This window comes from Taudactylus pleione, unplaced genomic scaffold, assembly GCF_031769625.1.
Source record: "Taudactylus pleione unplaced genomic scaffold, aTauple2 ptg000627l, whole genome shotgun sequence".
NCBI lineage: Eukaryota > Metazoa > Chordata > Amphibia > Anura > Myobatrachidae > Taudactylus > Taudactylus pleione.
Genome location: NW_028285029.1, coordinates 7,006,098 through 7,019,347, shown reverse-complemented (window position 1 = coordinate 7,019,347; position 13,250 = coordinate 7,006,098). Strand labels below are relative to the sequence as shown.

The following is a 13,250-nucleotide window of genomic DNA, read 5'->3' as shown; positions in this document are numbered from 1 at the left end:
TGTGATCCAGGATGATAGGAGAGTTCGAAGTTGAACCTAGAAAAGAACATTGCCCATCTGGCTTGCCGGGGATTCAAACAATTGGCAGACTTTACACTACAGTAAATTCTTGTGGTCCGTAAAAATGGTTATTGGATACCGAAACCCCTCTAAAAGATATCGCCACTCCTCGAGAGCCAATTTTATGGCGAGTAGCTCCTGGTCCCCAATGGAATAGTTCCTCTCTGCTGGAAGAAATCTCCGGGAATAGAATCCACAGGGATGAAGCTTCTCATCTTTGAAACACTGAGAGAGAACTGCTCCAACTACCTCAGAAGACGCATCGACTTCTTGAATGAAGGGTCAAGTTAGATCTGGCTGCTTCAAAACAGGAGCAGAGATGAATGCCTGCTTAAGATGTTGAAAGGCAGAAGTGGCTTCTACGAACCATTTGGTTGGATCTCCTACTTTGCAAGTGAGGGCTGTGATAGGAGCCACCTTTGTGGAAAATCCTTAAACAAACTTGCGGTAATAGTTGGCAAAACCTAAGAACCGCTGTATAGATTTCAGAGATGGCAGGATAGACCAATCAAGTACAGCTTGAAGTTTTGCAGAATCCATTGGAAGATTCGTTCCAGAGATGATGTACCCCAAAAATGGTACACTTGGATACTTTTAAAAGGCATTTCTCCAGTTTGCAGAAGAGCTGGTTGGAGCGTAACCTCAGAAGGACCTCTTTTACTTGATTCCGATGGCTCTCTAAGTCCTGAGAGAAAATCAAGATATCATCTAAATAGACGACCACACTTTTGTACAAAAGATCCATGAAACTTTCATTGACGAAGAATTGAAAAAACAGCAGGGGCATTGCAGAGGCCAAAGTGCATAACAAGATACTCATAGTGCCAATCTTTGGTGTTGAAGGCTGTTTTACATTCATCTCCAGGGCAAATACAAATTAAATTGTAGGCACCTCTTAAATCCAGCTTTGTTTTAACTATGGCCCCTTTTACCCTGTCAAACAATTCAGTTATGAGGGGAAGTGGATAGCGAGTTTTAATGGTTATATACTTGAGACCTCGATAGTCAATACATGGGTGTAAACCACCATCTTTTCTTTTAACAAGGAAAAATCCAGCCCCAGCTGGAGACGTGGAGGGTCGGATGAAACCTTTGTTTAAGTTTTCCTCGATATACTCTGACATAGCTTGAGTCTTGGGAAGCAAAAGAGGATAAATTCGTCCTTTAGGAGGATTCTTCCCAGGAATCAGGTCCATGGGACAATCCCAACTGTGATGAGGAGGTAATAAATGTGCATTCTGTTTGCTGAAGACATCTTGAAACTTAGAATAAGAATCAGGCAGGCCCACAGGAAGCTGTAGATCAGAGGACCAAATAGGTATTACTCGATGAAGGCAGTTCTTGAACAATTAGTACTCAAGAAGATTATTTGCATGGCTGACCAGTCGATTAGTGGAGAATGTCTCTGTAGCCAGGGTAATCCAAGAACTAGAGAGTGAGAGGCTTTCAGGAATCACTAGGAAGGACAATTCCTCAGAATGAAGCACCCCAATGGTAAGTTTAAGTGGCTTGGTGTGATGAGTGATGGTACCACTAATAATATGACTACCATTGATAGCCATTAAAGTGATAACTCAGGGTAATGCTTCAACAGAAATCCGATGTTTTTTGACAAAGTCTGTAGTCACAAAGTTTTCTGCAGCTCCAGAATCTAAAAGAGCAAGAATGACTTTAGTACCCTGAGGAAATTTAAACTGAGCCTGGATGGTAGAATCTGATTTCCTAGGTGAGTCAATAGCAAATCCTAACTTATCCACTCTGTCATAAGTTAGGAGGAGGTGTTTCCCAAACGGATGGGAAAAGTTTTAATTAGATGTTGAGATGATCCACAATACATACAGAGATTCTGTCCCCGTCTCTTCTGTCGCTCCTCAGCAGACAAACAGGAACGGTTAACCTGCATGGGTTCTTAACCCACGGTAGGTGAATGTACTCGAGAAGCAGGTCATGGTCTTCCACAGTCGAATCTACCTCTCTCTAGAGCACTCTCTCCATGCTGTTGATCCACTTTATTACAGAGAGAAATTAACTAATTAATTTAGAAGGAAGGTCACGAGTGGCTAAATCATCTTTGAACCTTTCCGAAAGCTCACTCCAAAAGGATGCAATGAGAGTATCCTCATTCCAGTTGAGCTCTCATGACAAGGTTCAGAATTGGATGACATACTTCCAAACCATTTTACTGCCTTGTCAAAGATGGAGAACATCTGTCGAAGCAGACGTAACTCTTCCGGGCTAATCAAAGATCCTATGAAACATAGAAATGAATTCAGGGTAGTTAGAGAGTAGCGGATCAGATTTTTCCCAGAGTGGTGAGACCCAATCAAGCTCTTGTCCGGAGAAGAGTGAAATTATAAAAGCTACTCGGGTTCTAACAGTCGGAAAGTTGGCTGGTTGAAGTTCAAAATGAATCTCACACTGGTTTAGGGAACCCCTGCATAGTTTGGGGTTGCCATCAAACTTGCTGGGAAGAGCGAGTTGGAGCCGAGCAGTAGGTGCAACTTCAGGCGGAGACACCACAGAGGAGGCAATTGCAGCTTGAGCATTAGTAGAAGCAGGATTTGATTCAGAGCCTGAATGCTATCCAAGTGAGATGACATATCCTGAATAAATTGGATGAGTTGAGCTTGAGAAGTCTCTTGTCTTTCCGGACATGAAATAACATCTTGAGAGGAATCCACACTAGATCCCTGACCACTTGCCGAGTCCATCGGGCCAGTGCAAACTGTCACAGACGTGGGATTTTGAGGCTGTATTCCCAGGCTTGGTCTTAGACCTGTACTATTAAACTCAGATGATCTCTTGAGGAGATTTGGATTGATGAAGTTTCCAAGCATGAAAGAGTATAGCACTGTAGATACTTATGAGTGCATGTAGAAGGATGGCTGAAAGCTGGTGACAGCATGGAAGCTGCTTAGTGCAGCTAGGAAGCCGTAAGGTGAACGGTGGTAGCACAGGAGCTACTTGGTGTGGCTGGGATGATGTAAGGTGAATGCTGGTAGCACGGGAGCTACATGGTGTGGCTGGAAAGCCGTAAGGTGAATAGTGGTAGCACGGGAGTTACTTGGTGTGGCTGGGAAGCTGTAAGGTGAGTGGTGGTGGCACAGGGGCTACTTGGTGTGGCTGGGAAGCTGTAAGGTGAATGGTGGTAGCACAGGAGCTACTTAGTGTGGCTGGGAAGCCACAAGGTAAATGGTGGTAGCACAGGAACTTCTTGGTGTGGCTGGGAAGCCGTAAGGTTAATGTGAGTGCTACAGGGAATCCTTTAATAGGATCCATAGGATGCTGATTGGCTGAGAAAGAAGGATAAACATCCTCATTGGTAGTAGTTGAGTCACATGGGCAAAACCAAGATGGCAGTGCCCATGGACAAGAGGGCAGCATTTCCAGCATGTGAGTATTGGAGATGGAACAGTCAGTAGAAGCCGATGTGGAAGTGAGAGGACAGCATGACCTGTTGGAGAGGACAGCAGCAGGACCCACACCAGAGGGAGAATACACCGCTGCACCTTGTGGGAGATGGGAGACACCATGGGTCAGCGCCCACAAAGGTAAGTGATGGGGACTAATCCTGGGGTCTCTGTTGTGGGCTGACATCATCATCATCATCATCATCATCAGCCCCATCAGTATGTACATCCTCTTCTTCACAAAATATTAATTTGTCCACACTGGAATCCAGCATTACAGACGCTTCTTTATTTTTTTGACTTGATTGCTGGGAAAGGTCTTCCTCGTGGAATTTCTAATTCATTTTGATGAACATCATCTTTTCACATATTTCTGAAGGATCCTCCTATACAGAATCACTGAGAAGGTTCCCGGCTGCGCTGAAAACTCTTTCAGAGTACACACTGGAGGATGGTCAACATAAGTATAGCAAAGCCAGTATGTGTAAGGGACTCCAAATTGCCTCTTTTTCCTGCCAGTAGTGAAACAGTCAGAGTTACATGCCTATATGGATGCTATTCCTAAAATAATCATCCAATATTCTCTTAATGGTAACTGTATCAGACAAAGTCACGGTAGACATGCCACTCATTGCAGTCAGTTCTTTCAGACCCAACCAGATGTCATTAGGTTTTGCTGACTGATCTGCATCACAACCAGCAGTGGGTCTCTTATGCAAATGTAATTTTTTCTTTGGCAGCTGCAGAAACTGAAGGAGGAGATGCTGCCATGCCACGTGCCACTTGAGCTGACAAATTTTTCACCACCGGCTCTTTGCATCTTTTCAGATTTATGTCCATCATAATGAAAGACACAAGGTATGACTTAAACCTAGGATCAAGTATGGTCGCCAAAATATAGTTATCTGATTTCAAAAGATTGATGACCCTTGTATCCTGTCAAGGCAAATGAAGGGATTGATCTACAATTCCCACATACTTGGCAGAATCACTCAGTTTCAGCTCCTCCTTCAGTTTCTCCAGCTGCTTTTTCAAAAGTCTGAGTAGGGTAATGACCAGACTCAAGCTGGCAGTGTGTAAACTAACTTCACACGTGGCAAGTTCAAAGGGTTTGAGAACCTTGCACAACACTTAAGTTATTCTCCACTGCGCTTGAGTAAGGTGAATTCCCCCTCCACGGCCCTGGATGGCCTTTTGCTCTTCCTCCATCCACGGAAGCATACAGAGGGTAGAATTCCACCAAGTTACTACCTCTTGCTTCAGCTGATGGCAAGGCAACTTTAACAGTACCTGCTGGTTATGCAATCTTCGACAAGCGGTTGCCAAATGTCTAAAATGTCAGGTTATTTTGCGGGCCACCGAGAGCATCACCTGCACGCCCCTTTCTTTTTCAAAAATATTTTGCACCACCAAATTAATAGTGTGAACAAAACATGGGATGTGTTGGAATTCACCCACATGCAATGCTCTCACAATATTGGTGGCATTGTCTGAAATCACAAATCCTGAGGAGAGTCCAAGTGGGTAAGCCATTTAGCAATGATTTCCCTGAGTTTTTCTAAGAGGTTATCAGTGGTATGCTTCTTAGTGAAACCAGTTATTCAAAGAGTAGCCTGCCTCTGTATCAGCTGTCTTTTGGTAGATGTTGCTGTTGTAGGCAATAAACCTACCCAGTGTGCTGTCACAGTTACGTAATCCTTAGATTACCCTATCCCACTTGTCCACATATCAGTGGTCAAGTGGACAGTGGGCACAACAGCATTTCTGAGGACATTAATAATGTTTTTTTAATGTCCTTGAACAGACTTGGAATTGCTGTTCTAGCGAAGTGGAATCTAGAAGGGATCTGGTAGCGAGGACACAGGACTTCAATTAACTGTTGAAAACCTATGTCATATTTCGTACTGTAGCCTTGGATGGCCTTTTTCTGCTCCTCCATCCGCTGAAGCATATAGAGGGTAGAATTCAATCTAGTTACTACCTCTTGCTTCAGCTGATTCCGGGACAAGTTCAACAGTACTTGCTGGTGCTGCAATCTGTGGAACGCAGTTGCTGAATGTCAAATATGTCCCGAAATCTTTTGGGCCACCGAGAGCATCTTCTACACACCCTTGTTATTTTTTAAAAAATGTTGTACCACCAAATTAATTGTTTGAACAAAACATGGGATGTGTTCAAATTTGCCCACATGTAATGCTCACACAATTTTGCTGGCATTGTCAGAAATCACACATCCCGAGGAGAGTCCAAGTGGAGTAAGCCATTTTGCAATAATTTCCCTGAGTTTTTCTAAGACGTTCTTAGCGGTATTTCTCTTAGTGAAACCGGTGATACACATAGTAGCTGTCACACTCTGCTCAAATTGTGTGACTTGCCTTGCCATTTGCTGCAGGTCAGGATTTCTGCCTGAACTTGTTCGAGAACCATGCACTGACATCACGATCATGCACTATTTCAGCTGCTAGAATTCTACTAGTGGGAGTGCTCCTTCCTCAGCTGACCTCAGCAACCTAACAGGGACTTGCACCAGAGTCATATCCCCTGTGAGAACTCCCACTGGTGCCTGAGCAAAGTGTTGCATCCTAGAGTTCAGTTCTAACCTGTGGCTCCTTTGTGCAGAAAACCACCACTGCTATCAGGCTCATTTACCAGTCTCCAGTGTTCCTGTGATATTCCGTTACCTGTTCCTGACCATGGCTTCATTTGTGACCCTGATTTCGCCTGACCCCTGGTACTGCATCTGATATCTGGTTTTGACTTCGGCTATTCCTTGTGACCTGTTTATGCCTGCTCCCTGGTACCGTCTAAGTCCATTTGGTTCTGACCTGGCCTGTCAACTAAGCTATACATCTTCTCCGCTTCATCCAGAGTTTTCCAGAACCTGTATAAGGGAACCTATCCTGAGGGCCACGACCTGTGTAATGGATGTAGCCAAGCCCATACCTTCTTGCGAGGGTCTCTGGTGAAAACCGCCGGCACATTAGACTCCGTGCCTCAGGCTTAGGTCTAGCCAACTCCCTATTACAGGCCGCATCCATAACCATCCCAAGAGATGTATTCGACTGTTCAACCCCAGGAGGGGTATTCAATGTTTTAACCCCAGTAGCGGCAGCCGATGTTTCAGCCTCAAAAGCAGTGATCAATGTGCCAGCCTCAGAAGGGGTATCTGACTTCCCAGCCCCAGTGGGGACATCAGACTTTCCAGCCCCAGAGGGGGCATACAATTCTCTTTCCCCAGAGGGAGCATCTGACTTTGTAGCCCCATAGGGGCATCTGATTTTTTAGCCCTAGTAAGGGCATCTGACTTTGTAGCCCCAGAGGGGGCATCTGATTCTGTAGCCCTGGTAAGGGCATCTGACTTCATAGCCCCAGATAGGGCATCTGATTCTGTAGCCCTAGGTAGGGCATCTGACTTTGCAACCCCAGAGAAGGTGTCTGAGTTGCCAACCCCAGAGAAGTTGTCTGAGTTGCCAACCCCAGAGAAGGTATCTGAGTTGCCAACCCCAGAGAAGGTGTCTGAGTTGCCAACCCCAGAAGAGGTGCCTGAGTTGCCAGCCCCAGGAGGGGTCTCCAGTGCCTCAGCCCCAGGAAGGGTCTCCAGTGCCTCAGCCCCAGTAGGGGTCTACAGTACCTCAGCCCTAGAAGGGGTCTCCAGTGCCTCAGCCCCAGGAGAGGTCTCCAGTTCATCAACCCCAGAACTGGTGTCCAGTGCCTCAGCCCCAGGAGGGGTTTCCAGTGCCTCAGCCCCAAGAGGGGTCTCCAGTGCCTCAGCCCCAGGAGGGGTCTCCATTGCCTGAGCCCCAAGAGGGGTCTCCAGTGCCTCAGCCCCAGGAGGGGTCTCCAGTGCTTCAGCCCCAGAGGAGATTTCCAGTGCCAATATCCCAGCAGGGATTCACAGTGCCATGGATACAGACATGGACTCTGGTTTGCAACTTCCTTAGAGCATCACCATGTGGACTACTAGTATGGTCCAGACTCAGAAAGGGTCATCTAAACTTCCTGTTCTATCCAGTTCCAGTGTGTCCAGTCTTAATCCGGTTTTGACCTCTACAATTCCAGCCAGTTTAAGTGTCTCCAATCCAAATCTGGTTCTACCTATTCAGCTGAGTGATAGCCCTCCGTCTCCTAGTTCTTAAAAAGACTAAGAGTTCTCACAGATCAATGTAATACCTGCTGCAGTTGGCCCTTCACCTAATTCTCTGCTTAGAAGTTCGGTGGATGATCAACCATTTGTTTATGTTGATGGAGATTTAGATCAGTTTTATGCCTTGGCATATCAATATCTTTCCGATGTGGAGTCCAGATTGTTGCCTTCACTTACTCCTGCCAATGTGGTAAAATAACTCCTTTTGGTCTTTAGAGGTAAATCTTTGGACTGGGCTAATCCACTCATAGAGACCAAGGATACCATTTTAGAAGATCTCTCAGCTTTTACTGAAGCGGTACTGCAAAGGTTTGCTCCAAAAGCATCAAGATCTGCTCATGGTCCACAGCCTGCGGTACTGTAAAAGTTTGCTCCAAAATCCTCAAGATCAGCACAAGGTCGACAGCCTGCGGTATTGAGACTTGGGGTCACTTCCTTGGCCCCTCTCCATGAAGGCTCTTCTGGGTATCCTGGTCCTTTGGATCCATCACCCACTTCTGGTGCTATTTTCAAAGAAAAAAAATTGATTATGACTCTAGAATTGGATTCTGATTCTGATTATGATACTATAGCGGACGAAGCACCTTTCCCTGGAGGTCCTATGTTTAGAAAAGAAGTTTCCCATGAACCAGAGATGTTGTCTCTTCCAAGTGGATCAAGACGTTACCGAAAGGGCAAGAAGATTCGTCGAAAGCATTAATTGCTACCATGGTTTCTGCTTCTCCAATGAAGTGCTGTTGATCTTCAAGTTTTTTTTTTTCTCAAGTCATAGGGGTGTCCGGAGGCCACCCATTAGGAGGAGGGTAATGCCATACTCTGCTCAAATTGTGTGACTTGCCTTGCCATTCGCTGCAGGTCTGGATTTCTGCCTGACTTTGTTCGAGAACCATGCACTGACATCACCATCATGCACTATGTCAGCTGCTAGCATTCTACCAGTGAGAGTGCTCCTGCCTCAGCTGACCTCAGCTGCATTTCTGGGACTTGCAGCAGAGTCATATCCCCTGTGAGAACTCCCACTGGTGCCTGAGCAAAGTGTTGCTTCCTAGTGTTCAGTTCTAACCTGTGGCTCCTTTGTGCAGAAAACCACCACTGCTATCAGGCTCATTTACCAGACTCCAGTGTTCCTGTGATATTCCATTAGCTCTTCCTGACCTTGGCTTTATTTGTGACCCTGATTTCCCCTAACCCCTGGTACTGCATCTGATATCTGGTTTTGACTTTGGCTATTCCCATACGCCTGCTCCATGGTACCACCTAAGTCCATTTGGTTATGACCAGGCCTGTTGATTAAGATATATTTCTTCTCCGCTTCAACCGGAGTTTACAAGCACCTGTATAAGGGAACCTATCCTGTGGGCTGCAAACTGTGTGTCAGATGCAGCCTTCTTGCGACGGTCCCTGGTGAATACTGCTGGCACATTAGACTCTGCGCCTCAGGCTTAGGTCTAGCCAACTCCCTAATATGGGCCGCATACATAACCATCTGGGAGTTGTGACAGTAGCCTGCCTCTGAATGAGCTTGCATTTGTTAGATGCTGTTGCTGCTGTTTGCACTGTTGGAGGCAGTACACCTACCCAGTGGGCTATCACAGTCATGTAATCTTTAGTTTGCCTTGTCTCACTTGTCCACATATCTGTGGTTAAGTGGACAGTGGGCACAGCGCCATTTCAGAGGACATTAATTAGGTTTTTTTTAATGTCCTAGTACAGATTAGGAATTGCTATTCTAGAGAAGTGGAATCTAGAAGGGACATGGTAGCGGGGACACAGGACCTCTCTAAAACCCACTGAATTAATGGCAGATACTGGACGCACATCTAATACCAGCATAGCTGTTATGGCGTCAGTAATACGTTGTGCATCTGGGTGTCTGCTATCATACTTGCTCCCAAATGCAAAGGATTGTTTGATAGTCAATTGTGTGGTTGAACTTCTTGAACTACTAAAAGTAGTCTTCTTCCTGTCCCCTTCTGGGATGAAGATCCACTCACAGCAACAGCAGCAGCAGGCGTAGCACTCAAGAATCCTTATGAGGAACAGCGGGTAGGAGAGAAATCAGTCCTTATGAATTTGGATGCAGGACTACTTCCGATCATGAATGAGGATGTTGATGTTGATGATGATGCAGGTGTTGGTGGTGGAGATTGCAGGCGCTTGGATCCAGATAGAAGGGAGCAGCTAGGTGACATTGGACTCATTGTTGTTAGGTTTTTTGTCCCCAAAGTTTTTGAATTTGCAATACCATTTGCTGATTGATAAATGCGCTGTAAGTGATGTAACAGGGAAGAGGTTCCTCGATTGTTAAGCTCCTTACCTCTACTCACTGTTACTTGTCAATGGTTACAAGTGGCTTGGCAAAGGTTGTTCGGATTTGGGTAGAAATATTTCCACACATGAGAGTTGGATTTTTTAGTCCTTTGCCCAGGCATGCCAACAATGGGTTTTTTCCCACCATGGGCAACAACTGTTGCCTGATTAACAGTTTTTACACAAACATCCTTGACATCAACAGCCTCATCATCATTAACATCCTTGTTGTTATTGCCAACTACATAAATATCCTCCTCATCCTCCTTGTGCAATTGCATAGAAGCATCCTCGATTTCTACATTAGCATTTTGACTTGTGCTGCTCATTCCCATATTTGCAGAGGGCACACAAATGGTGGAAGGAGGATCCTCTTCAAGAACAGTATTAGAAAGGTCATGCTCACACATGGCAAATGTAGAAACACTTGGACTCTCCTCCGGGATTTGTGACCTTTTGGAGCACACAGTTGGTTCTGGTGTATTACTCGTCTTTACAATTAAAACATATTTTGTACCTCTCCTACAAGCAGATTGGATTAAATCATCACAACTAGAAACACCAGTCATAAATATAGGCCAAGGTCTTATCCTTTCCTTGCCACTTTGTGCAGTGAATGTCATATTGCCAATTCTTAGCTTTAGATTTTTTTTTCTTTAACAGGGTAAAAGTTGATTTTACATGGCCTGACTTAAGCCCTGGGGCATCGGCCTTCATAGATGATGTTGATGGCCTTGCATCATCATCATGACTGCTGCTGACATCTACAAGACTGGTAAATGGATTCTGCTCTCCTGTCATGTGATTGTCCTTCATACTCACTGTGGTTTTACAGCAGTGACACCAAGCAATTATAGCACAGCTAAGTTGTGGCTAACGCACACAACCACACAAAAAAAAAATATTTTTAAAACTGGGGAAGAGCAACCTTGAATGAGGCAGCAGCCCCTTGATAAACTACACAGGCAGCACCACTGCACAGCTACTTTGCTGATAAGTGTGTCTAACGCACACACACACACACACACACACACACAGAAAAAAAGCACTTATTTTATTTTTTTTACACTGGGGGTGAAGAACACCCCTGATGGACAGAGCACCCCCTGGACAACACAGCAGCACTCCTTTATGGACTGCAGTGACACAGGATCCACTGATGCCCCCTCTTCTGTCTGCAGCACAGCTTCTAGTATAGACAATATAACCCTTATGGACAACAAGCACAGCACAGCCCAGCACAGCACTCAGCCCCTATGCACAGAAACCAGCTCCTATGGACATTGGACAACAGCCAGCCAACCCTGACAACCCCTATGCACAGCAGCCAAACCCTCTGCACAGCAGCCAGCCCCTTTAAACAGCAGCAAGCCCCTATTCACAGCAGCCAGCCCCTATGCACAACAGCCAGCCCCTATGCACAACAGCCAGCCCCGATGCACAGCAGCCAAACCCTATGCACAGCAGCCAGCCCCTATAAACAGCAGCCAGCCCCTATTCACAGCAGCCAGCCCCTGTGCACAGCAGCCAACCCCTATGCACAGCAGCCAGCCCCTATGCACAGCAGCCAGCCCCTATGCACAGCAGCCAACCCCTATGCACAGCAGCAGCACAACCCCTCACTTGCGTCCTCTTCACTCAGTCTCCACAGCTGTAATGAAAATGGCGGCGAGTGCGGGGAATATTTACAATCCAAAACCCGCAAGAATCCAACAGCAGGAGGATGACGTTTTGCCTCGCTTTGAGATCCGAGTTGGGCAGGAAAACCTGAGCAGGCTTGTATCCGATTCGGATCTGCAAAATTCAGGTGGGTTCGAATCTCTAATATCATTTGCGTCCATGTGCAGAAATTGATCGAACTCAGAAGTAGCTCCTTTGACCCTGAAAAAATGTGAAATTTGTCCCAGTCTGTAAATGCTCAATGCCATCGGAAATAGCATCATATGTTCTGTAGAAATGTGCGCCGACTCCTGTGTTTTGGTTCTCGATCCGGATTCATCTTTGTGTTTTGGTTTTGCAAAATCACCCTCATGTGTTTTAGTTTTGGATCTGTATTAAAAAAAAAAAAAACAGCTAAAATGACATCACTTTCTTTGACCTGTGAGCATGCAATCTAAATCCCGAGTTCTATTTTTTAAATCTGAGTTCTGAACCACGGGAAGATCTGAACTGGGACTCGGTGACCCTAACTTCAGTTGTTGTCGGTTCTCTGAGAACCAGAACCTCACATCTCTAATTTTGTCATGATTTGATTTTACCTTACTTCAGTTCCACTTTACATTTTTCATGGAAACAGGTGTTTCAGATATTAATTATATTATACGATGAAAAAAACCATAAAATAACATCTATGTATAGTGGCCCCTTGTGTAGCATATATTTGTATTTTAATTTATTTTCTTTTACAGTTCTATTTACACTATTCTATTTTTATTAGTTCTTGGATAAAGATTAATTTATAATGAATATAAAGCTCCCACTACCTCATCTTTTACCTACACCCTGAATATTCCATAATACTCGTCTGCAGCTGTCAGTGCTGAGCAAGGACAAATGCACCTGATTTTCTGTAACAATGGGGCTGATCTTTTATTTATTTTCTGCTGGTTATTTGCCCTTTGTGTGACAGTCTGCAGAGCTGGGACACAGAATTTCAGACCCGGCTGCCATCTTTTAACAAAGGAATATACTTTAAAACAGAAATATTCCAAGGAAAAAGATATCATTATTGAAGGAATGTTCAACTGACATTCAAGGATATATTCACTGAAGTTCAGAGGGAACATTTCAGCTGTATATTGTAAGGACAGTACTGTAGAATGTCATGATGCATAAACTTTCAGGCAAACACAGATAATGCATCACAAATCCTGACAGCGGATGCCCAACAGGAGGAGATCCCGAATGGGACAGGTAAGTATCCTAACCCTCCCATAGTGGTGCCTAACCCTAACCTCCCCCTAAGTGCCTAACCCAAACCTCCCCAGGGGTGCCTAAACCTGACCCTCCTCCCCGCACCCTAAACCTTAATCTCCCGGGGGGGTGCCTACATCTAACCTGCCCCTGGTGGTGCCACTAGCCCTTCCCCCTAGAGGTGCCTAACCCAAACCTCCCCAAGGGTGTCAAAACCTGCCCCCTCCTCCTCGCACCCTAAACCTAACCCTCTCAGGGTGGGTGCCTGCATCTGACCTGCCCCTGGTGGTGCCCCTAACCCTCCCCCATAGGGGTGCCTAACCCTAATCTCCCCCCAAACCTAACCCTTTTCCCTGTAAAGTCCCTAATTCTAACAACTCCCCCCCCCGTGGCTAACCCTAAGGGTGCCCCAG

General features: G+C 45.5%; 1 protein-coding gene across 1 annotated transcript in view; it reads left to right on the top strand.

Annotated features, from left to right (window-relative positions):
- Positions 1-3,074: 3,074 nt before the first annotated feature.
- The window catches only part of LOC148479288 (vomeronasal type-2 receptor 26-like), a 62,756-nt gene continuing 52,580 nt past the window's right edge, over positions 3,075-13,250 (top strand). The window contains exons 1-2 of the mRNA XM_088454702.1: positions 3,075-3,148; positions 7,831-7,923. Coding sequence (XP_088310828.1) covers positions 3,075-3,148; positions 7,831-7,923 — 167 coding nt within the window. The remainder of the gene's footprint in view (positions 3,149-7,830; positions 7,924-13,250) is intronic.